The sequence below is a fragment of the Vulpes lagopus genome, chromosome 6, assembly GCF_018345385.1.
Source record: "Vulpes lagopus strain Blue_001 chromosome 6, ASM1834538v1, whole genome shotgun sequence".
Lineage (NCBI taxonomy): Eukaryota > Metazoa > Chordata > Mammalia > Carnivora > Canidae > Vulpes > Vulpes lagopus.
The window spans coordinates 108,368,169-108,392,882 of record NC_054829.1 but is presented as its reverse complement, the minus strand read 5'-3'; the positions used below and the strand labels follow the sequence as shown (position 1 = coordinate 108,392,882).

The following is a 24,714-nucleotide window of genomic DNA, read 5'->3' as shown; positions in this document are numbered from 1 at the left end:
CGGGTCTCCAGGATCGCGCCCTGGGCCAAAGGCAGGCGCCAAACCGCTGCGCCACCCAGGGGATCCCCCTGATTCATTCTTTAAATAAACAACACTGTTTAAAATTTTTTCTTCTTTGGTTTCTTACTAATTTTTGAATGAAATAATCTGCATTAAGTATTAGGTTAGATGGGTAATTATTGGATATGCAACAATTTTTTCTAGTGTTAAAATACTCAATTTTAACTCACATTCTAAAATTTTAGAATTAGGGGTGCCTGGTATAGCTTAGTCAGTTATACGCCTGCTTTTGGCTCAGGTCATTATCTTGGGGTCCTGGGATGGAGTCCCATGTTGATCTCCTTGCTCAACAGGGAGTCTGCTTGTCCCTCGTCTTCTGCTCCTCCCTCTCACTCATGTGCACATTTGTGTACATGTGCACATGTACTCTCAATAAAATCTCAAAAAAAGATTCTTTCTCTCCCTTTCCCTCTGCCCCTCCCTATGGTGTGTGCATGTTGTTTCCTCCCTCTCTCTAAAAATAAATTTTTAAAAAATTTTAGAATTAGAATTTTTTATTGCTGAGTTTTAAAATTAATTAGCATAGTACCTTATCTGCTGGAGAACTCCTTTACCAGAGGTAGCTGTATGCATGTGTGTATGTATATATGTATGTATATATACAGAAGCAAGATTGAAATGGCAAGTATATTTTCAAATGGCAAACTTTAAGTTTTGGGAATATTTTCCCATCAAACTGATGTTCTGCCTATAAAACTATTCTAGCTAACACACCTATTGATATTTTATTCTAGTTCTTTTCCTTTGGAGATAAAGAGACTGCTTTTCTAGATGTTATGCCTAAACAATCAGAGAGAAAAACCTGTGACCCTAAGGTAAAATTTGTGAACAACTTTGATTTTCTAATCAACTGTCTTTTCATACCACTATCACTTTTCATAGGCAGAAGGTTAATGAGCATAATCAATTAATCTGGTTGTAGGAACAAGAAAAACTAACTGATGACTGCTACTCCTTGTTTGATCTTGAGCCCTTTCTCTTTGCTAATGAACCAAAGAACAAAATGAAGATCGTTACAGTCTAGAACATATTATAGTCTACTCTATTACTTCTATTTCTGTAGAAGTACATATAACCTAAGCTCTAATAGTGCCACCTACTCCAAATAAAAAATTTATAGAGAAAATAGCTGTAAATAGTTGGGTTTCATAAATACTGATTCTATTTAAAACCCAACAGACTTCTAGAAGAGATCTACAGAGAAGCATGGAAAACAAGGCATCTGCTTGTGGAGAATGTGTATTCCGCATAAAACAAATCAGAAATATACAGAGTCTAACAGTTGAGACTTTGTAAATTGAAATGTGTATGCTTTTAAAATTTAGAATATTTTCAACCAAAGTCTTGTATAAGGGACATTTTAGATTTGATTTTCCTTTCAAATATGTGATTTAGAATCTTCATTATTATTATTATTGTTGTTTAAAAAGATTTATTTATTAGAGAGAGAGAACGCCTACAGACAGAACAGCAGAGGGAGAGGGAGAAGCAGACTCTTTGCTGAGCAGGGAGCCTCATGCAGGGCTCGATCCCAGGGTCCTGGGATCATGACCTGAACCGAAGCCAGAGGCTTAACCCAGGTGCTACAGAATCGTCATTTTTAAATAAGAGAATATTCAGATTATTTATTATTGTAATTTTGTTAATTTATTAGTTAGAAATAAATTTGTCCTTTATGTACATTCCTTTGGCTCTATTAGCAATCTTAATTTCCACTTTCTGGGTAGAGTTTGTCACCCTGTGAGGAACAAAAATTTTAGAACCCTCAAGGGGGCAGCAGAGAAAGCCATTTGAAGCCTGAAAGCTGATCAGGTCTCAAAGGGGATAATAGTACTGCTCTAAGGTACGTGCCTGTATTGGCATCATATTCTTAGGCCTTTGTTCTCAGAGCAATAGGATCAGATATTCTGGGAAGCAGAGAGCCCATCATCCCTCTTCTGTGAAGCCTGATAGTTTAAAAAATGCCTGAACAAAGGAAAATGCTTCCTCTATTTCTTCCCTTACTTCCTATTATCATGTTTATTGACTGCTTCTTATATGCTATGCATGGTGTTAAAGGCACATGATACCCTGATGAAACAAAAAAGTCTCTTAAGGATCTTACAGTATAGTTATGATATAGATGAGAAGAAACTTCATTGTAGTATAATGTGTGTGACAAGTCTGTAATGGAAAGTTGTATAACATACAGAGCAAGCATAGAGAAAAGAACAACTATATCTTCCTGGTTTAATTAGTCCATTATAACTATACTTCTTATGCTCATAATAAAAAAGTTCATATTTATTAATGTTGAACTTGAATTCAATTAAAGCAATAACTGAACTATGTTTTATAATTCACATGTGTTAGGATAATAGGAGTTTTTCTGGTTTTCAGTATTAGTCACTTAGATTATTTACAGTAAGTAATACTTAATAGAAAGCTGAATTGTGATTTATTTCATGTATAGTGACTATATATTAATATGTATTTATTATAATACTAATTTTTAATAATTTACTTGTAGCCTGTTGAGTTTCAAGGGCACCAAGTGAAAGGATCCGCTACTAGTGCTGTAATGATAAGAGGACACAGCTCACAGCTAGAATGCGGTCAGTTTCCAGATAGTATTGAGTATGAAAACTGCACAACAGACACTTGTTTATTGACACCAAAATTGACCAGTGCTTGTATGCAGATTGATTTCCTACAGGTAAAAATATCTTTTATAGTTGTCATTTTCTTTATGTCGATACTAAATTTTATGAAGAGATTATATTTAAATATTTGAACAAATGTAAGTTATCCCTTCCCCCACTTCTTTAAGTATGAACGAAGCATCTCTCTTTGCTACCAAATAGAGATCATTAAGAGAATGATATGCATATATTCAAAACTGTCTGTTAAAGAGATTAAATTTTTTTTCTTTTTTTTTTTAAGATTTTATTTATTTATTCATGAGAGACACACACAGAGAGAGAGAGAGAGAGGCAGAGACAGAGGCAGAGAGGGAGAAGCAGGCTCCATGCAGGGAGCCTGACGTGGGACTCGATCTGGGGACTCCAGGATCATGTCCTGGGCTGAAGGCATTCACTAAACTGCTGAGCCACCCAGGCGTCCTGATTTTTTTTCTTTTTTATTAACACATAATACATGTACAAAATAAGTGCACAATTCAATAATTACCACAAAATGAACACACCCATATAACCTCCACTCTTAAGAAATAGAACATAAAAAAAAAAAGAAAGAAATAGAACATTACCAGCATTCCAGAAGTCACCTGGCACCCTTTGAACTGCTACGCTTTTCTGTTCCCTCTGAAGATAACTATTATCTTGACCATGTTAGTTTTGCTTTTCTTTTAAGATTTTATTTGAGAGTGAGCAAGTGGGAGAGAGGCAGAGAGAGAGCACAAGCAGGCACATGAGCAGTGGGCAAGGGAGAAGCAGACTCCCTCCTGAGCAGGAGCCCAGTGCAGGGTTTGATACCAGGACTTTGGGATCATGACCTGAGCTGAAAGTAGACAACCAACTGAGCCACCAGGCACCCCTTAGTTTAGCTCTTAAAACTTGATGTGAATAGAGTAATATAACAATGTATTTGTTATGTCTGGTTCTTTTTGTTCAACATAGCACTTTTGAAATTCATCCATGTTGTTGCTTGTGGTTGTAGTTTATTCATACTCATTGCTGGTATACTATTCCATTGTATGAATGCACTCCACAGTTTATCCATTCTTCAGTTTGCATTTGGGGCCTATTACTGATAATGCTGATACAGATTTTCATGTGCTGTCATAAATATGTACACACATGACATTTTTCTGTCAGTTATACTACATTGGGGTGGGATTGTTGAGTCACCAGATGTGCATATCTTTCTTTTAGTATATAATGCCAAACTGCTTCCCAAAACTGGTTATTATAGTTTATATTTCTATCAGAAGTATGTAAGAGTCCCCATCACTATATCTTCATTAACACTTGGTGCTGACAGTTTTTGATTTGAATTTTAGTTATTCTGGTAGATATATAGTGTATTTCCTTGTGGCTTTAGTTTGCCACAAACTAAATGAGATTGGGACCTTTTTGTATGCTTATTGGCCTTTTTTGTATTTTCTTTGATGAAATGTTTATTTCTCCTTCAGTTTTTTTTTTTTAAGATTTATTTATTTATTTTAGAGAGATCAAGAGAGTGAGCATGGGGGGAGGGCTAGGGAGAAGGAGAGAAGCAGACTCCTGCTGAGCGTGGAGGAACCCAATGCAGGTCTTGATTTTAGGCTGCTAAGATCATGACCTGAGCCAAAATCAAGAGTCACACACTTAGGCAGCCCCAGTGGCTTAGTGGTTTAGTGCTGCCTTCAGCCTGGGGCGTGATCCTGGAGCCCCGTGATCGAGTCCCATGTCGGGCTCCCTGCATGGAGCCTGCTTCTCCCTCTGCCTGTGTCTCTGCCTCTCTCTTTTTCTCTCTCTTTCTCTCTCTCTCTGTGTCTCTCATGAATAAATAAATAAAATCTTAAAAAAAGAAAAAGAGTCACACGCTTTTTATTTTTTTTTAAATTTTTTATTTATTTATGATAGTCACAGAGAGAGAGAGAGAGAGAGAGAGGCAGAGAAACAGGCAGAGGGAGAAGCAGGCTCCATGCACCGGGAGCCCGATGTGGGATTCGATCCCGGGTCTCCAGGATCGTGCCCTGGGCCAAAGGCAGGCGCCAAACCGCTGCGCCACCCAGGGATCCCAAGAGTCACACGCTTAATCAACTGAGCCACTCAGTGCCCCTCTTCCCCAGTTTTTCCTTGATGTGTTTATCTTTTTAAAATTTTTGGAATTCTTTATATAGTGAATATATACTCATTGTTATTTGTATACTTTGTAAATATCTTCTGCTAATTTAAACAAGTGATTATATGAACAGAATGACTAACTTGCATATAGTTTGTTTCACTTGCATAGCAGTACCAGCTATGTTATGACTATGGCCTGTGTTACAGAGATGTAAAAAATGTCATCAGTGTTAGGGTGCATCCGTTGTTTCAGTGATGTTAAGATATAAAAAATGTGAATTATAAGAATTGATGAAATATAATGTACTCTGCTTTCCCTGAATAGAGTTGGCTTCATAACATATTGCTTCTGTTCTTCTGTGTCTCAAGTTATAATCATGAACTGTGTGTGTGTGTGTGTGTGTGTGTGTATTTATAGGAGGTGGATAAAGATACAGATATGTACACATACACTTTTTCTTTTTACTTAATAAACTGAGAAATGGATCTCTGTTTTTCTAGTTCCCAGATGAAGGAAACTTTCCACAAGAAGATGTTAGCTTTAATATTGAAGACAATTTTCAAGTGAGAGCTGAGTCAAATAAGGACTCAATTGAAAATGACTGTAAGTAATTTCTAAGTAAAATATAACTTAAAAGGTTACTTGACATTGTACAAACTGTTGTGTAAAAATCTGTGCTTTTTTTTTTTTTCTTCACAGTGATTTTGGATTTCTCTTCTAAAAATTCAGAACATTTCTATCATTATTTGGATTCTAGTTTTAAATCCGCAGAGAAGACTTCATGGGAAGCAAATAAGGTATGATGTAAAGAGAGTTTTAATAGTTGAGAGTAAAAAATCTTGGTAATCTTGGGATGCCTGGGTGGCTCAGTCAGTTAAGCAGCCAACTCTTGATTTTGGCTCAGGTCATGATCTCAGGGTCCTGGGATTGCACCCCGCATCAGGCTCCTCATTAGCAGGGAGTCTGCTAAAGGTTCTCTCTCTTCTCTCCCTCTGCCCCTCCCCCTGCTCGTGCATGCTTCCTCTTTCTCTCCCTCAAATAAATCAATCTTTAAAAACAAATCTTGGTAATCTTAGAAGAAATGAATCCAGCAAAAACTAAAAAGATAAAAATCTTCAGATGATTTTTTTAACATGATCAAGAAAGTTTATCAATAACCAACCAATATTATTTTAGTGATTAAACAGCATAATTTCTATTAGAATAAATAACAAAATGTGGACGGCTGCTATTTTATTATTCAAAGATGTTTTGAATTTTCTAATATGACATGCTATGAGAAACATACACAATTAGAGAGGAAGAAATAGCATTAAAAGAATCAGGAAAAAACGAGAAGTTTAAGAAGAATTTTGTAAGGGAGCTAAAGACAAGGTAAACTTGGAATATTAAATGCCTTCCTAAACCAGTTAGAAAACATAATAGAAAACGGGTCCCAACAATAGTAACACAATGCCTAGATAGACTTAACTGGAAATGTGTGGAACATGTGTGAAATAGACTATGAAATTTTCCTGTGAAATATAAAATTCGTGAATAAATAGCAGTTCAACAATACTGAATGCCCTGTATAGATCAGAACCATAAGACTTGAGTATAGAGTGATGGACAAAACAGGTATGATCCAGTCTTTTTTTTTAGAGATTTTACTATCTATTTATTTAGAGCAAGCAAGTAGGGGAAGGAACAGAGCGGAGGGAGAGAATCTCAAGCCTTGCTGAGTACAAAGACAGATGTGGGACTCGAACTCATGACCCTGAGATCATGACCTGAGCTGAAATTAAGAGTTGAATGATCAACAGACCGAGCCATCCAGGTGCCGTGATCTCTGTCTTTACAGGCCAAGGAAAAAGAGGTTGAGTGGGAGACATGTTAATCAAGAGAACAAGCAAACAAAAAAAAAAAAAAAGAGAGAGAGAGAGAGAGAGAGAACAAGCAAACAAATTAATGGAGATAATTGCTTTTTAAGAAAGCTGTCAAAGTACTCTAAAATTATAGGGAAATCTACTTTATGCATAATTAGGAAGGCTTCTCCAGCTGTGGCAGCAATGAGGGGAAGAACATACCTTGCAATGAAATGGCAAGTGTAAATACCACGAGACTGGAAAAAGTTGAGAGGCTTGAGAAAGTGGAAGAAAGCCAAAATAGTGGGATTATAGTGAGTGAAAAGAAGTGGTAATTAGAGATTGAAAAAGTGAGCAGGTCTTGCAGGTGAGGTTAAGAATTTTGATAATATTCTGTGTTCCACTGGGAAATCCATGAAGGGTTTTCAGCAGAAAATCATCTGACTTAGTATACACTTTTAAAAGGTTTGCTGGCTCTGTGGAAGATGGATTTGGTGGGCACTGCTGGTGGAAACCAGTTAAGAGGAGTCTTGAATGATAAAGACTTGAAGGTGGGGATTGTGGCAGTGAAAGGAGTTAGAAACATGGATGTTTCTGGATTGAATGTAGAGAGTGGTTAAGGAAAAGGGAGAAGAAAGATTCTTGGCTGTCTGACTTAACAGTTGTGTGGACTCAGGTGGTTTTCGCTGGGTGGAATAAGATGGAGGAGTGTATTAGTCTGCTGGGATTGCCATAACAAAATATCATGGGATGAGTCTCTTAAACAACAGAAATTTATTTTGTCATAGTTCTGGACGCTAGAAGTCCAAGATCAAGGCTTTGGTTAATTTGGTTTCTGATGAGGACTCTCTTCATGTTGACTAACTTCTCATTGTGTCCTGACAAGGCTTTTCCTTGGTGTGTACACATGGAGAGAAAGAGAGTAAGTGAATGTAAGCTCTCTTTTTATAAGGACACTAATTCTGTTGGATTAGGGCCCCACTCTTATGATGATCTCATTTATCATTTATACTTTGTTACCTCTTAGAGGCCCTATCTCCAAATAAAGTTATATTGGGGGTTAGGACTTCAACATATGAATTTGGGGGGCGGGGGGAGCACAGTTCAGTCCACAGCAGGGAGGAGCACATTTGGTGAATATACAGACACAGATAAGGAATGCCTGTGAGCCAGGCAAGTAGAGATGTAAAGTTAGAAGTCGGGTACATGGGTCTGGATCAGAGAAGTTTGGGTGGTCACTTGCACACAGCCAAGTTTAAAGCACTGAGAATGGAGGGGTTCATTTCAAGAGTGTGTACAGAAGTGAGAATGTGTTATATTCCATTCTCAGTAATTGGGAGGTGAAGAGGGTTAGTTATGTCAATTGTTGTAAAATGAAAGAAACGTGTTCATTTGGCAACTTGGAGGTCATTGGTGACTTTGGCAAGAGCAGTTCCAATGAAATAGTGAGGGTAGAAACCTGTTTAGAGTGGATTAAACAGTAAATGAGAGGTGAAAAATAGTGACTGTAAATATGGAAAACTTAAAAAGATTAGCATATCAGTCACTCATTCCTCAAGTATTTTTTTTTGAGCAACTACTCTATGTGTTACCCTGTTGTACATGCTAGAGGTAGGCCTGTGAATAAAACAGGCAAAGATCTGCTCTCCTAGAACTTGCATTCTGCTGAAAGGAAACAGATAATAAGCAAGTATGTAGTACCTCAGAGGGTTTTAAGTGCTATGGAGAACAGTAAAGCTGTATAAAGGGGACAAAGTTCTATTTTATAGGTACAATAGGGCTTCTAATCAAATGACACTGGAGTAAAGATCTGGAAGAAGAGAGAAAAGGAGGGAAAGCATGTACATGTCACACAGATATCTGGAGGAAGAGCATTCCAGGCACAAGGGATGGCAAGTATAAAGATTTTGAGGCAGAGGAATGCTGGCCAATTTGTATAACAGAAAGGGGATAGCTCTCTGAAATGAATGAATGAATGAATGAGAGAGAGAGAGAGAGAGAGAGTAGTAAGAAGTGAGATCAAAGAGGAAGTGAGGGGCCTGATGTTATAAGGCAGCTGCCTCCGACAGCCTTCTCATACTTTGAGAGAGTTTGGGAACCATTAGAGTTTTAATGAAAGGAGTGAAATGATTGAACTTATGTTTAAAAAGAACTCTGGCTAGTTTGTAGAGCATGCACCGCATGAGCAAGGTGTGGTAGTAAGTACTGGCTACTTTTGTTGAAAGTGCAATACAGGGCAGCCCGGGTGGCTCAGCGGTTTAGCGCCGCCTTCAGCCCAGGGCCTGATCCTGGAGACCTGGAATCAAGTCCCACATCGGGCTCCTTGCATGGAGCCTGCTTTTCCTCTGCCTGTGTCTCTGCCTCTCTCTCTCTCTCTTTCTCTCTTTATCTGTGTGTCTCTCATGAATAAATAAATAAAATCTTAAAAAAAAAAAAAGTGCAATACAATCGAGACTGCCTCGGTTTTGAATGCCAACTCTGCTGCTAATAAGCTGGGCGAATTTAAACAAGTTTAATTGCTTACCTACTCTTCTCAATTTTCTCAGTGGTAAAATAAGGAAAATGGGAGTACCAATTGGTTGGTACTCATATGGTTGTGGTAAGGATCAAATAAGTTAAAAATATAAGGTGCTTAGGTTAGTTCCTGGTACATAGTAGGAGTTTGTTAATACAATAAGACTATTACTATGGTGGTGATTCAATGTAATTTCTCATTGGTTTGTCTGTTTCTTCTACTAGACTGAATTCCTTGAGTGTGGGAATCATGAGTATTCATCTTCACATCCTTATTTCCTAGCACAGCACCTAGAACCAAGTAGCTAATCAAGAAAGTGTTTTAAAACTTATATATAAATCTTTTAAAAGATTTTATTTATTTATTTGACAGAGAGAAAGAGAGAACAAGCAGGGGGAGTGGCAGAGGGGCAGGCTCCCCACTGAGCAGGGCCTGATCCTGGATTATGACCTGAGCCAAAGGCACTTAACCCACCAAGCCACCCAGGCACCCCTGTATATAAATTTTATACTTATTGTAATTTACTAAAAAACAAAACAAAACAAAAAAACCCAGATACATTTTAACAAGTTTAAATCATTCAGAAGTATGTAAGGTTACAAGAACTCTTTCCTCCTAATTCCATCTTCATTAGAAACCAACCATTCTTAACAGTTTGGTATGCATTCTTCCAAACTTTCATTATTTTCATTCTATTGTTATGCAAATATATTAAATGTGATCATCATATTAAGCTGATTAATTTCTGCAAGCAGCGAAAAAATTAAATACTTTTATAAGAATAGCACAATGAGTAACATGATTATTCAGGTCTAAAATATATCAAAAAAGTTCACTACATTTGGGAGCAATGTTTTGCAATTTAAGTCAACTATAGATAAACCCTAGAGCTGTGGACATAAGAAAAAGCTGTTCATTTCTTGAGTCTGCAGGAAGTTTTACCTTCACAGCTCCAAACATGAGGTCTAAGTTAGTCTTAAGCCCCATAGACTGGAAATTCATCCTCAGAACTGAATCCCCTTAACCCAGATCTATCTAAATCAGAATTTGACCCATTTCAAATAAATCCAATAGTTTTTATGTTCTGTATTTTACTTTTTATTATTTTTATTGATTTTAGTGAGTTTATTTTATCCTGCCTCTTTGGGAAGAATCTTTGCCCTAGTATAGCTTTACATAATGTGCTTGAAAGCATTATTTTTATAATGTAGATTACTAGAATTAATTCAAACAATAGGAAAAAAAAGTAATAACATTTTGGTCAATAGTTTTGTTTTTTCTTTCTGAATAGGTAACATCACCAGAACAGAAGATCTCTACATTAAACCCTGATTCTACTTTTTCTTTGAACTCAAGAGATGAAGACTTTGTGCTAGAATTCTCTGAGGAGTCCCTGAAAGAAAGAACTTTACCTGGTGACCTTTACTTCTTCAACTTAGCTACTGTCATAGTGCTGTAATATCTGTGTAAAATTAAGTTTTTTAAATGAGAAATTGTTACTAAACTAAAAATATCTTAGAATCAGATTTAATGTCATACCCCTCAAGCCTTCCCACACCCTTTTTCTATTTCAGATGGCTCTTACTTCCAAATACATTCCCTTCTAAGTCGCAGATTCCTTCTTTCTTTTGTCAACATCTCATCATGGACCTCTGAAAGTGTCTTCTGTCATTACAGTTCTTTTCACAGCTCTAACTCCAGAGCCAGGCCCTTCTATTGCCGTCTTCCCTCCCAGGGGAGTGGTTCATTGTGAATGTCTCATTTACACCATTGGTTGACTGTGGTCTAATGTTTCCCCTGTTTTTGCTCTGGGATTGTGGCAGTATCAGGGGGATCTTCAACTCCTGTTTCCACAGTTGCATTCTCAGGTCTCTGTGTTTTGAAACATTTTGACTCTTCCCTATGAGTAATTTCCTGCTTTTTAATAAGTACAATACATTCTGTAGGATTCTTTCCACTAACTTTTCTTTTCCTTTCTCCTTTCTTAAAATTTCACCTATGGATCTTCCCCTGATTATTTTGAAAAAGGAAATAAAATCTGATTTTTTTTTAAGGCAAGTTGGTACTTTTTCATATACATAGCTACTGGTTTTTAGAGTCTAGGTGATGACTGTAATACATTTTTAATTTAATCAGCTCTTTTTTCTTTTTTCAGTTATCAAAAAATCCAGTTCTTTGGAGAATAAGAACTTTCAAAGGCTTCCATTAGTAAGTAGAACCCGAGTTCCACTAACTACTTTGCCACCTGCTGATTCAGATTCTTGTTCATACGTGATCAACTGTGACAGGCAAGAATTTTCTGGTTCCTCCCCCATATTCAACTTATGTGAAGAATCAGGAGTTCTTTCATTTAGCTTGGGGCTTGAGGACCAATGTGAAACTTCCTTCTGTAAAGAATCTAGAGAAGTGACTCCACGGGACGTTTTGCTTCTCAATAATATATCTACTCAAAGCAAGTGGCTGAAATATCAGAACATACCCCAGTGCAACTTGACTACTCCAGACAGAGTTGATAAGAAAGTAACAGATGGTTTCTCTGGTAAAGTTATTTCTGGGACACATTTAAGTGATATATGTGAAAGACAGAGTGGTGCTGTGAATGAAAGCTCTTTAGACTCTATATATTTGCAAATGATAAAAGGCATGCTCTATCAACAGCAGCAGGATTTTAGCTGTCAGGATTTGGTTTTCAGAAAGAAAGCACTCTCATTGAATTTAAAGCTGACTTCCCAGACTGAAAAAATTCAAAACACGTTAAGAGAGTCTGCTGCCTGCTACATCTACAGTGTAACAGGAGATTTACAGGTGAGGAAATGTACCAGTGTATTTTGGTACATTTTTCCCAGTAGTTATTTCAACAAAAGAATTACCAAAATCATACAGGAGCAATGATTTTACTCTTGGAGCTGATGGCTTTTTTTCCCCTTTTTTGAGTTTTCCAAAACTCTAGGGACAGTCATATCTTCTTTGACTTAAAATCTTTCCTGGTAGTTGTGACCATTAAATGAAATTATGTATTTGAAAGTATCTGGTGCAGTATCTGGCACATAGTAAGTACTTAATAAGTTATAGCTCCAATTGTTTCCACTTTACTACTACTATTAACTGTGATTGTTCTCATTTTTCACTATCAGCTCAGTTTTGCCAATCAGATCATTGTTAAGGTAAAGTTACATCTTATTATGCGTTGGTTGTGCAGCTGTAATTGTAACCAGAAATTGAAATATATAATGTTGTTCTTATCAGCTGAGATTTTCCTAGCAAAAACTAAAAATTTATTAAGGGACAGATTAAAAACATTTAATCTTGTTTATATGATTTAAAGTGCCAACCATAGCCATTCTTGTTATATTCAATGTCTCTTTTATTTTTTTTTTGAAAAATTTTTTTTATTTGGGAGAGAGAGAGAGAGAGAGAGTGATCAAGAGAGCACAAGCAGGAGGAGCAGCAGAGGGAGAGGGAGAAGCAGACTCCCCAATGAGCAGGGAGCCTAATGTGGGGCTCAATCCCAGGACCTGAGACCATGACCTGAGCTGAAAGGCAGACACTTAACCACCTGAGTTACCCAGGTGCCTCTCAATGATTCATATAAAGTTAGCAAATGATTTTTAAGAATTCTGAAAATTAAAAGACAAATGTGTTAAACATATCTATAGAAAATAATTTACTCATTAGTAAACAGTACTTTTCTGGGTGTGCCTAGATGTGTCAGTTGGTTAAGCATCTGCCTTTGGATCAGGTCATGATCCCAGGGTCCTGGGATTGAGCCCTGTGGTGGGCTTCCTGCCCAGTGGGAAGTCTGCTTCTTCCTCTCCCTCTGCCTACTGCTCACCCTTCTTGTGCTCTCTCTCTGTCTAATAAATATATAAAATCTTTAAAAAAGAAACTCAAAAAATAAAAAAACAGAAAACAGTATTTTTCTGGAGTTGTTATAATAACTTGAATTACTCCATTTCAGGAGATAAATGCCTCTGAGCTTTGCTTCCCAAGTGGGCAGAAAATAAAGTCTGCTTATCTTCCCCAAAGGCAAATTCATATACCAGCTGTTTTTCAGTCTCCTGCTCATTATAAGCAGATTTTTACATCTTGTCTCATAGGTATGATTGTTATCTATTTTATTATGATTGATTGCTGCTTAATATAAGTAGTATAACCTTGAGAAAGCATATCTTATATTGTGAATTTTCTTTTTTTTTTATATTGTGAATTTTCATATTAAATTCTCTACTTGAGATTTGTTATTTTCTATATGTTTCTCCAGTTTTCAACTGTAACTTGTATTCTAATTTCAGATCAAATTGAATTTTGTAAGTGGAAAATGACAGTATTATCTTTTTCAAGTTATAAGTTTTCATGTTTTTAAAACTAAAAGTGTTACAAATGGTTTTGTTAAGAAATTTTAAGCATGATGCATAATTAATTTTGATCTTTTTGCCTTTAAAAAATAGATACTAGCTTTAGGTTATGGATTACTCTCTTAAAAGGCAATTTTCAAATTTAGCTAACAAATAGGACACATGATACAAACACAATTATTTTGTATTTAATTTTCATCTGTACTTATTTTTTTTTCTTTTTTCGTAGAACACTTAAATATATTGTTGTTTGGGTTGGCACAGAGGTTGCACAAAGCTCTTTCAAAAGTTGACATATCATTTTACACATCATTAAAGGAAGAGAAACTAAAAAATGTAGAAAGTAATGTACCATCCTGCCATCATCATCAACCTGCAAAACTTGTCATGGTTAAAAAGGAAGGTCCAAATAAGGTATTGTTCTCTCTTCCTTGCTCTCTTTGCCCCACCAATACTTGCAAAAAGTTTAGGTACCTATTACTTTATGACAAGCTTAGTTAAAGAGCAAGTCTTTTTTTTTTTTTTTTAATATTTTTTTTTTAGTTTTTATTCATTTATGATAGTCACAGAGAGATAGAGAGAGGCAGAGACACAGGCAGAGGGAGAAGCAGGCTCCATGCACTGGGAGCCTGACGTGGGATTCGATCCCGGGTCTCCAGGATCGCGCCCTGGGCCAAAGGCAGGCGCCAAACCGCTGCGCCACCCAGGGATCCCAAGAGCAAGTCTTGATTAGGAGTCTTCTACCTGGGGTGTTGTGACTAACATACAGTAAACTCCCAGGAAATCTGTGTTCTAGGATACATAAGTGTGAGTTAAGATCATCCTTCAAATTGCTTAGGAACTCATTGCATAGTGGTGGATGGAGAAAAAGACATAAAAGGTAATTTTATTTTATTTTATTTATTTTATTTTATTTTTTTAAATTTTTTATTTATTTATGATAGTCACACAGAGAGAGAGAGAGAGAGAGAGAGAGGCAGAGACACAGGCAGAGGGAGAAGCAGGCTCCATGCACCGGGAGCCCGATGTGGGATTCGATCCTGGGTCTCCAGGATCGTGGCCCTGGGCCAAAGACAGGCGCTAAACCGCTGCGCCACCCAGGGATCCCGGTAATTTTATATAGTACTGTAATTGATGTAGTAGGAGGGATATGCCCAAGTTATAGTTAGAGCACTGAGAAGGGAATATGTCCCAACCTGAAGTTTTAGAGAATGCAGAGGGAGCCTGAAAGAAGTGAAAGTTGAAGTAGTCTGCTATGTGATACCCAGTATGAATAACAGATAAGGCCTGAGGAATATAAGAGTGTAGTGATTTAATTTACATTGCTGACAATGTATTATTATGAAGAAGTCAAGTTAGTAAAATGTTTATGTATTGTATATGTGAATTTATTTTAATTTTTTTAAGAGAGTTTTTATTTATTCAGGAGAGACACAGAGAGAGAGAGAGAGAGAGATAGGCAGAGACACAGGCAGAGGGAGAAGAAGGCTCCATGGAGGGAGCCCGATGAGGGACCTGATCCTGGGACTCCAAGATCACGCCCTGGGCTGAAGGCAGACACTAAACTGCTGAGCCACCCAGGGATACTGGTGTATGTGAATTTAGATGTAAATTTAGTTGTCTAAAGCAAGAATTTATAAATAATATAACCATAGAATGAAATACAGAACCATCAAAAGTCTTTTTACCTTTTTAAGATAATTTGATGATGATCACTTCTCGGCCTTTTGACTAAGATCAAGTGAAGATAATTTGATGACATTGTTGTCAGTGTACAGTATGTTGTATATAAAGGTTAGGTTACGGAGTAGAAAACACATCATAACCTGAGTTTCATTTAAAACAAAAAACAAAAACCAAAAAACAGGGATGCCTGAGTGGCTCAGTGGTTAAGCGTTTGCCTTCAGCCCAGTGCATGATCCTGGAGTCCCAGGATCGAGTCCCACATCAAGCTCCCTGCATGGAGCCTGCTTCTCCCTCTGCCTATGTCTCTGCCTCTCTCTCCCTGTGTCTCTCATGAATAAATAAAAATAAAATCTTAAAAAGAAAAAACAGTAGAAGTGTATGTATCCTCATGTGCATATGCACACACATGTGAGTGACAAGCCGAAAAGAAATGCACAAGATATTTCTTGTTGTTGTTTCTGGGTAGCTTTCTGGTTTTCTATAGTGAATGTTTTAAATTAGAAACAACAAATTTTGTTTTTCAAATAAACTTGTATTCTCAAAATAATTTTTTGATAAAGAGAAAGTAAATGGTTTAATGGTTTTAAACTTTAATGTGTTAATGGTTTTAAACTTTAATGTGTTGTTTAAAGTTAATAGAAAGATTAACTTGTATAATGAATAATTTATTGGAATACATTAATGCCTAACAACTTTTTATGTAAGTCTTGACAGACATAATAAAAAAACAATAAAATACAAAATTTTTCTTACGAAATTGTATATGTTTTTCCTTTTAGGGTCGTCTTTTTTATACCTGTGATGGACCCAAAGCTGACCGATGTAAATTTTTCAAGTGGCTTGAAGAAATGACCCCGGGATATTTGACACAAGAAGAGTCTCTACCTAGCATAGTTTTAAGTGATATAAAGAGTATTGGCTTATACTTAAGAAGTCAAAAGATACCCCTCTTTGAGGAATGTCAGCTTTTGGTGAGGTATGTTTCTTGGTACCAAATAATGAGTGTAGTTATGTCAGAAAATAACCTCATATGATTGTCATCAGGTTTTGTTTAAAGGTTTATTTATTTAGGAGGGAGAGAGTGAGTGTAGGGTGAGGCAGAGGGAGAGGAAGAAAGAATCTTTTTTTGTTTGTTTTTTAAAAGACACATTTATTCAGCGTCATGATCAGACTATTACATTTAGCAATCAACAGCATGGGTGCAAAAAAAATCTACGTTAAAACCCTTTGTTGGCATGCTTTACATTTTCCACAGTACAGAAACTAAAATAACCTGTTATACAATTAGTCACAAATACAGTCCTCGAGTTTTTTGCCCATACACATGAGTATTGTCTAAAACATGTCTTCTAGGGATCCCTGGGTGGCGCAGCGGTTTGGCGCCTGCCTTTGGCCCAGGGCGCTATCCTGGAGACCCGGGATCGAATCCCACGTCGGGCTCCTGGTGCATGGAGCCTGCTTCTCCCTCTGCCTGTGTCTCTGCCTCTCTCTCTCTCTGTGTGACTATCATAAATATATAAAAAAAAAAAAAATTTAAAACATGTCTTCTTTGTAGCAGTTAGGCCCTGCCACCACTGTGCTTGGCTGAGTTCACAAATCTGTTGTAACCTGTAGCTTCCCTGTCACTTCTCTGGCTCTCCTCTCCTGCTAAGCTTTGTTTCCTGGCAGTAATTAAAACCTTCTGCCACTGCCATAGCTGCTGCTGCTGCTGGAACCGCCATAGCCACCTTGGTTTCGTGGTTTGGCAAAGTATTGGCCTCCACCACCATAGGGGCCAGAGCTTCTGCCTCCAAAATTTCCTCCTTTCATGGGTCCAAAATTTAAGGATTGATTGTTGTAATTCCCAAAATCATTATAGCTTCCGCCACCTCCAAAGTTGCTTCCATCATTACCAAATCCGTTATAGCCATCCCCACTGCCACCGTATCCACCACCACTTCGACTGCCACCGAAGCCACCTCGACCACTGAAGTTCCCTCCATGACCAAAATTGTCATTCCCACCAAAACCACCTCCACGAGCACCACCAAAGTTTCCAGAACCACTTCGGCCTCTTGGCTGGACGAAGCACTAGCCATCTCTTGCTTTGATAGGGCTTTCCTTACTTCACAGTTGTGGCCATTCACAGTATGGTATTTTTGAATGACAGTCTTGTCTACAGAGTCGTGGTCGTCAAAGGTCACAAAAGCAAAACCTCTCTTTTTGCCATTGCCTCGGTCAGTCATGATCTCAATCACTTCAATTTTCCCATACTGTTCAAAATAATCTCTTAGATGATGTTCTTCAGTGTCTTCTTTAATGCCACCAACAAAAATCTTTTTCACAGTTAAGTGGGCACCGGGTCTTTGAGAATCTTCTCGGGAGACAGCCCTCTTTGGTTCCACGACTCTTCCATCCACCTTGTGCGGCCGAGAGTTCATGGCCGCATCCACCTCCTCCACGGAGGCATACGTGACGAACCCAAAGCCTCTGGAGCGCTTGGTGTTGGGGTCTCTCATTACCACACAGTCCGTAAGCGTCCCCCATTGCTCAAAATGGCTCCTCAGACTCTCATCGGTTGTTTCGAAGCTCAAACCTCCGATGAAGAGCTTCCACAGCTGCTAGGGCTCTTTGGGAGACTCTGACTTAGACATGACAGCGGTGGGAGGGGAGACTTTAACGATGCTTACTCGGCGGTGTCCAGGGGCAGAAAAGCAGAAGACAGAATCTTAAGCATACTCCCTGCTGAGTGTGGAACCAAATGTGGGGCTAGACCCCATGACCCTGAGATCAGGACCTGAGCTAAAATCAAGAGTCAGATGCTTAACTGAGCCACCAAGTACCCCAGTTGTCATCAGTTTATTTATTTTATTTATTTATATATATCTATATATTTTTTAAGATTTTATTTATTCCTGAAAGACACAGAGAGAGAGAGAGGCAGAGACATAGGCAGAGAGAGAAGCAGACTCCTTGAGGAAAGCCTGATGGGGAACTCAATCTCGGTAGCCAGGATCACGCCCTGAGCCAAAGGCAAACACTCAACCACTGAGCCACCCAGATATCCCATCATCAGTTTTAAAAAAGAGATTGAGATAGGAAAAATATATAAAAGTACCTAAAACCTCAATTTTTCTAACTATAAGATAGGAATAATTTTTTTTAAAGATTTTATTTACTTATTCATGAGAGACACTGAGAGAGGCAGAGACATAGGCAGAGGGAGAAGCAGGCTCCCCAGGGTCCCGACCTGAGCCAAAGGCAGATGCTCAACCACTGAGCCACCCAAGCATCCTGAGAATAATTTTCTAAAGCTATTTTGTTCCCCTCTAAACATCAAGCAGTGTCAGCAATATCAAGATGACTCTCAGACATGGAATTTTTCTAATACTTTATGTATGATCACAATCCTAAGGGAAACCCTGTTGAACAAACCACAAGAATAATTTTTATCAGTGTAGGATAATAGTGGTCATTCACAAGCCTGAACTAGGTAATTTTATAGGGTAATAGAATGCTACATTTAGGTAGCATGTTTTATAAAGGTGGAATTATCCAAAATGTAGCTATAATAAACATTTGCATTTTAGTAATATCTATGGGGAGTTTATACACGCTACACTCTTCTAAGCACTTTACATGTATAATTTCATTTAATCATAATAATCTATAAAATATGGAACTAATGGCGATAATTTATTTTAGAGTCTTTGAAACTGAGGTACTCTATTATATACTTTTTAGGTACTTTTCCTATCTCAGTCTCTTAAAACTAATGATAATTCTGTGATGGTTACCATTATCTTTGGCACAGTATTTTTTTAAATTTGTTTACATGTATAAAGTATATGAACATACACTCACCATGGTTCTTTCAATATTATGTTTTAAAAATTAAAAAAAAGATTTGGGGATCCCTTGGTAGCTCAGTAGTTTGGCACCTGCCTTCGGCCTAGGGTGTGATCCTGAAGTCCTGGGATTGAGTCCCACATCAGGCTTCCTGCATGGAGCCTGCTTCTCCCTCTGCCTGTGTCTCTCATGAATAAATAAATAAAATCTTAAAAAAAAAAAAAAAAAAAAGATTTGTACCTTCAAACTTCCACTTTCAAAGTCCTGGGATTGTAATATACAGTATGGTAACGGTAGTTAATAATACTATATAATACATATAAAAGTTGCTAAAAGAGTAAATCTTAAAAGTGCTCATCTTGGGCCCCTGGGTGGCTCAGTTGGTTAAGCATTCAGCTCTTGATTTTGGATCATGTCCTGATCTCAGGATCATGGGATTGAGGCCCACATTTGGCGGGGAGTCTGCTTGAGCTCCTCTCTCCCTCTCTGTCTATCCCTCCCCCTACTCAAATACATAAATAAATCTTTAAAACAAAAAAGTACTCATCACAAGGATGGCGGTTTGTAATTCTGTGTGGTGATGGATATTAACTAGACTTACTGTGGTGATCATTTTATAATATATGTATATATTGAACCATTTTATTGTACACCTGAAACTACTATATAGTATTGTATGACAGTTACATCTCAGCAAAAAATTTGTACCTTAATATTTAAATTCATTTTTATTTTTTACTCATTTTTCAGGAAAGGATTTGATTTTCAAAGAAAACAGTATGGCAAACTGAAGAAGTTTAATACTGTAAATCCTGAATTTTATAGTGAACCTAAAAGCAAACTTTATCTTAAGCTGAGTCGGAAGGAAAGTTCTTCAACTTACAGCAAGAGTAAGTTGATCATGTTGGCGACTTGAGTTGACTTGAGTCTAGCCTTGTATCTCAGTTTTTTTTTTTTTTTTTTTTTTTTTTTTTTTATAATTTTTTTTTTATTTTTATTTATTTATGATAGTCACAGAGAGAGAGAGAGAGAGGCAGAGACACAGGCAGAGGGAGAAGCAGGCTCCATGCACCGGGAGCCCGACGTGGGATTCGATCCCGGGTCTCCAGGATCGCGCCCTGGGCCAAAGGCAGGCGCCAAACCGCTGCGCCACCCAGGGATCCCGTATCTCATGTTTTTTTAACAGCTCTGTAAATTCTTTAAAGAGGTTTTTTATAGGATCCCTGGGTGGCGCAGCGGTTTGGCGCCTGCCTTTGGCCCAGGGCGCGATCCTGGAGACCGGATCGAATCCCACGTCGGGCTACCGTGCATGGAGTCCTGCTTCTCTCCTCTGCCTGTGTCTCTGCCTCTCTTTCTCTCTCTGTGACTATCATAAATAAATAAAAATTAAAAAAAAAAAAATAAAAAAAAAAATAGAGGTTTTATAAAGTACTGCTTAATAGTAGCATATATTGTGAATTATTGTATAATAAATTGGATCATTTCCAAAAAGCATGTTTTAAAATTTTAGTTTTTTAAAGACTTTACTAAAGGCTCCCAAATCTATTTAATTTTGTTTAAAAAAACATAAATTACTATGCTAATTCAGTTGTATGTAACTTAATATGAAAAATAAACTGAAAATGTAGTGATTTTTATTGGTACTTCTGTTACTGTCTGCACAATTAGACAACACTGGACCATAAGATTTGTATATTTGGAAGTAAAATCCTTAAAATAATTTTTTCTAAGGAGCTTAGATGCACTAAATGGGACTCATCATTGTCTTTGGTTCTTATCATTGGTCCTCATATTGCTTGCTTTAATTGCTTTAATTATTTAATTATTTTAAATCTGAATCTACGAACCAAAGCAAAATCCAGTACCTTTATAACTACCTAGGTTTATTTTTATATTTTTTTTTAATTATTTTAAAAATTTATTTATGATAGTCACAGAGAGAAAGAGAGAGAGAGAGAGGCAGAGACATAGGCAGAGGGAGAAGCAGGCTCCATGCACCGGGAGCCTGACGTGGGATTCGATCCTGGGTCTCCAGGACCGCGCCCTGGGCCAAAGGCAGGCACTAAACCGCTGCGCCACCCAGGGATCCCACTACCTAGATTTAATATAAAGTAACCGCACTAACTCATCTGGCTGTCTCTCCTAACCTAAAGTAATTATCATTTGCATCCCTGTGTTCATCAGCATCTTTCTTTTCTTTGTTTATAGGTTTATGTAAATGAATTTGACCTTTTTTTTTTTTAAATTCTTCAAAGTTTATTAAGGTTTTCTTAATGACATAGTACATAAGGAAATATTCAGTCCATTTGGAGGGGTTTTTTTCTTTTTTTTTTTTTAAAGAGTGCAGATTTGGCACTTTTATTTTTTAAAAGATTTTATTTGTTTATTTATTTAAGAAAGAGAGAGAGAGAGAGATGGAGGGAGAGCATGAGTTGGGAGAGAGGCATATGGAAAGGGGAGGCAAACTCCCTGCTAAGCAGGGAGCCTGATGCAGGGCTCCATTCCAGGACCCTGGGATCATGACTTGAGCTGAAAGCAAACGCTTAACCCACTGAACCATGCAGGCACCCTTATTATTTTTGGATCGTATACATTGAGGTTATTTTATTTATTTATTTTTAAAATTTTATTTATTTATTCATGAGAGCCACACAGGCAGAGATACAGACAGAGGGAGCAGCAGGCTCCCTGCAGGGAGACCGATGCGGGACTCGATCCCAGGACCCCAGGATCATGCCCTGAGCTGAAGGCAGATGCTCATCCGCTGAGCCACTCAGGTGCCCCTGAGGTTATTTTATTAGGTGCATTTTAAATTTATATTTTAAATTGCTATTATCTTCTTAGTAAATTGAAACTTTTATTATGTAAAGATCTCTTCATTTTTAATAATACTTTTTTCTTGAAATCGAGTTATTAATGTAGCTATGTGAGCTTTATTTTGCAAAATATTTGTTCAATACATCTTCTCATCTTTTTGTTCCATCTTTGTATGTTCCTACATTATAGTTGTGTCCCTTATCATTAGCATATGTCTGAATTTTTAAAATTTGACTTGTAAATGGAATAAGTCCAATGGTTAAATTAATTATAATAATTGATATGTTTGGGTGTATTTCCACAATCTTAAGTTATATGTTTATCCCACTTTATCTGCTCTTTTTAATCCTTTCTTGTTTTAAAAAAAAAATCGATGCTTAAAATCATACAGTTCAGGGATGCCTGGGTGGCTCAGTGGTTGAATGTCTGCCTTAATCCCGGAGTCCCAGGATCAAGCCCTACATTGGGCTCCCTGAATGGAACCTGCTTCTCCCTCTGCCTGTGTCTCTCTCTCTCTCTCTGTGTCTCTCATGAATAAATAAATAAAATCTTAAAAAAAAAATCTTACAGTTCAGTAAGAACTTTAAAGCACTGTCTTCACTTGTTTCTTCCTCTTTTTTTTTTTTTAAAAAAGAGCTTGATTCTTCATCTTTACTTTTTCTTTCTTGTTTTTTTTTTTTTTAAGATTTTATTTGTTTATTCATTAGAGACCCAGAGAAAGGCAGAGAAAGGTCAAGGGAGACGCAGGCTCCCTGCAGGGAGCCCAATGTGGGACTCCATCCCATCCTGGGATTCTAACATGCCCAGGGTTGACCCAAAGGCAGATGCTCAACCACTGAATCACCCAGGTGTTCTTATCTTTACGTTTTCTTTCACTTTTCCCTCCCCTACATCTTGTTGATATTGTCTAGAATAGTGCTACTGGATGTTATACTATATGTTGGCAAATTGAATTTAAATTTTTAAAAATTTAAAAAAATAGAATAGTGCTACTCAAAGTATTATTATCAGCACACTGGCTTTGGTATTCTAGTCCACAAATTGTTACTGGTTCCCAAAGAGAGGTGAGGAGCTGCCCCAGAGTATAAATCCATTATGTTAATAAACAGACTAGTTTAGTTGTGTTTCTCTTTGTTTTGTTTGTAGTAAGACTATCTGAATGAAGGAAACATGTTGTTGATTTGTTAATTGCATTCTAGCACAAACTTCATGTTGCAGACCAATAACAAAACTATGTAAAACAGACTACTTTGAATAGCACTAATCTAAACTCATAAATTTTAGGTTAGTATGGATTTTAAGCTCTTTTCATTTAATACCTTTGATCTACAGAAGCAGCAATTTATATGTTTTAACCACATATTAATATGCTTGGTAATGCTCTTACTGTTGAAAAATCTGATGGCATTATGATCCTTACTCCTTTATATTGTTATTTGCTCTTTCTGGCTGGCAGCTTTAGAATTTTAATTTTCTCTCTTTTATATTTCCCTATAATGTGTCTAAATATGGGTTTTAAAAAGTTTTTTCTCCTCTTGGGCACATTATAGGCCTTTTAAATCTAAAGTCCTCTCTCTCCAAACTCATCCAGTACATGCAATAAATACGTATAGATTTTTGTATGTCAGTTGTACCTCCATAAAGTGGTTTTTTAAAAAAATGACTGAAGTCTTTTATGGTTTCTCTTTTTTTTAATTCTGGGAAATTGATTGCCATTATTTCTTCAAATAATACTCGCTTTATTTTTCCCCTCTCTAGGACTTTTATTATTCCAATATTAGCATCTCTGACTCTCTTAGCATTTCTTTTATATTGTCTGGGTTTTTGTCCTTCTTCTTCTTCAAAATAGCCTCAATATGGTCTTCTAAATTGCTTACTTATTCTTCAAAAGTATCCATTCTGCTATTTATCCCATCAATTATAACTTTATTTCAACTACTATATTTTTTCAATCTGGTATTTTTGTTCATTTCTTTTCATTATTTTCTTGTTCTTATTTTGCATTGCTGCTATCATCTCTTACCCCTAGTAAGAAAATCTCTTTCCAGGCTAAATTTAAATTATTTGCCCATCTGTTCTGGCATTTTCTTTTCTGTAGGACTCTGTAATCCAGTATGTTTTTCTTTGGAGCCTTTGTTCTCCTTAAATGTCTCATTATTTTGGCCCGTAAACTAATTTCCCCCTGGTGATATCAGCTGTTCTTTCTGGCAATGCATGTAGGTGAAGGCTGACCCCAGTCTGGTCAGTTCCAATGAAGTCAGAGAGTTGAGTTCAGTCCCAGATCTTTTTGAGTCATCTCAGCACCCAGCATGGGTGATCTTACAACCCTGAGATCAAAGAGTCATATGCTTCGGGATGCCTGAGTGGCTCAGCGGTTGAACATCTGCCTTTGACTCAGGGCGTGATCCCTGGATCCAGGATCGAGTCCCACGTTGGGCTCCTCCAGGGAGCCTGCTTCTCCCTCTGCCTGTGTCTCTGCCTCTCTCTCCCTCTGTCTCTCATGAATAAGTAAAATCTTAAAAAAATAAATAAATAAAAATAAGAAAGAGTCATATGCTCTACTGGGCCAGCCAAGTGCCCCTGGGTTATTGTGTTTTATTAAAAAACAAAACAAAACAATATTCCCACAGATACATGACTTGCCTGCTAATAGATTCTGATCAATTTACCTATCCCTAGTGGCAGTAGTTATGTGTGTTGCCGCCCCATTTCTCTAGCTCAAAGTCCTCCTGGTAGTCTTTGTTTTAGCCAAAGCCTAACTTACCTTCAAGACAAATCCTAGAGTCAACTGCTCCAAGAATGATTGGATTATTCCATCATCCATTAATTAATGTCCCAG

General features: G+C 37.3%; 1 protein-coding gene across 5 annotated transcripts in view; it reads left to right on the top strand.

Moving 5' to 3' along the window:
- ZGRF1 (zinc finger GRF-type containing 1) overlaps positions 1-24,714 on the top strand; it is a 77,037-nt gene that overhangs the window by 25,589 nt on the left and 26,734 nt on the right. For 4 of the 5 annotated variants that reach the window (XM_041759600.1, XM_041759601.1, XM_041759602.1 and 1 more), the window contains 10 exons: positions 795-875; positions 2,570-2,755; positions 5,331-5,433; positions 5,530-5,627; positions 10,481-10,604; positions 11,345-11,994; positions 13,148-13,286; positions 13,774-13,958; positions 16,010-16,206; positions 19,809-19,948. In XM_041759600.1, the coding sequence (XP_041615534.1) occupies positions 795-875; positions 2,570-2,755; positions 5,331-5,433; positions 5,530-5,627; positions 10,481-10,604; positions 11,345-11,994; positions 13,148-13,286; positions 13,774-13,958; positions 16,010-16,206; positions 19,809-19,948 (1,903 nt within the window). The remainder of the gene's footprint in view (positions 1-794; positions 876-2,569; positions 2,756-5,330; positions 5,434-5,529; positions 5,628-10,480; positions 10,605-11,344; positions 11,995-13,147; positions 13,287-13,773; positions 13,959-16,009; positions 16,207-19,808; positions 19,949-24,714) is intronic. The other variant, XM_041759603.1, reaches the window with a different exon arrangement.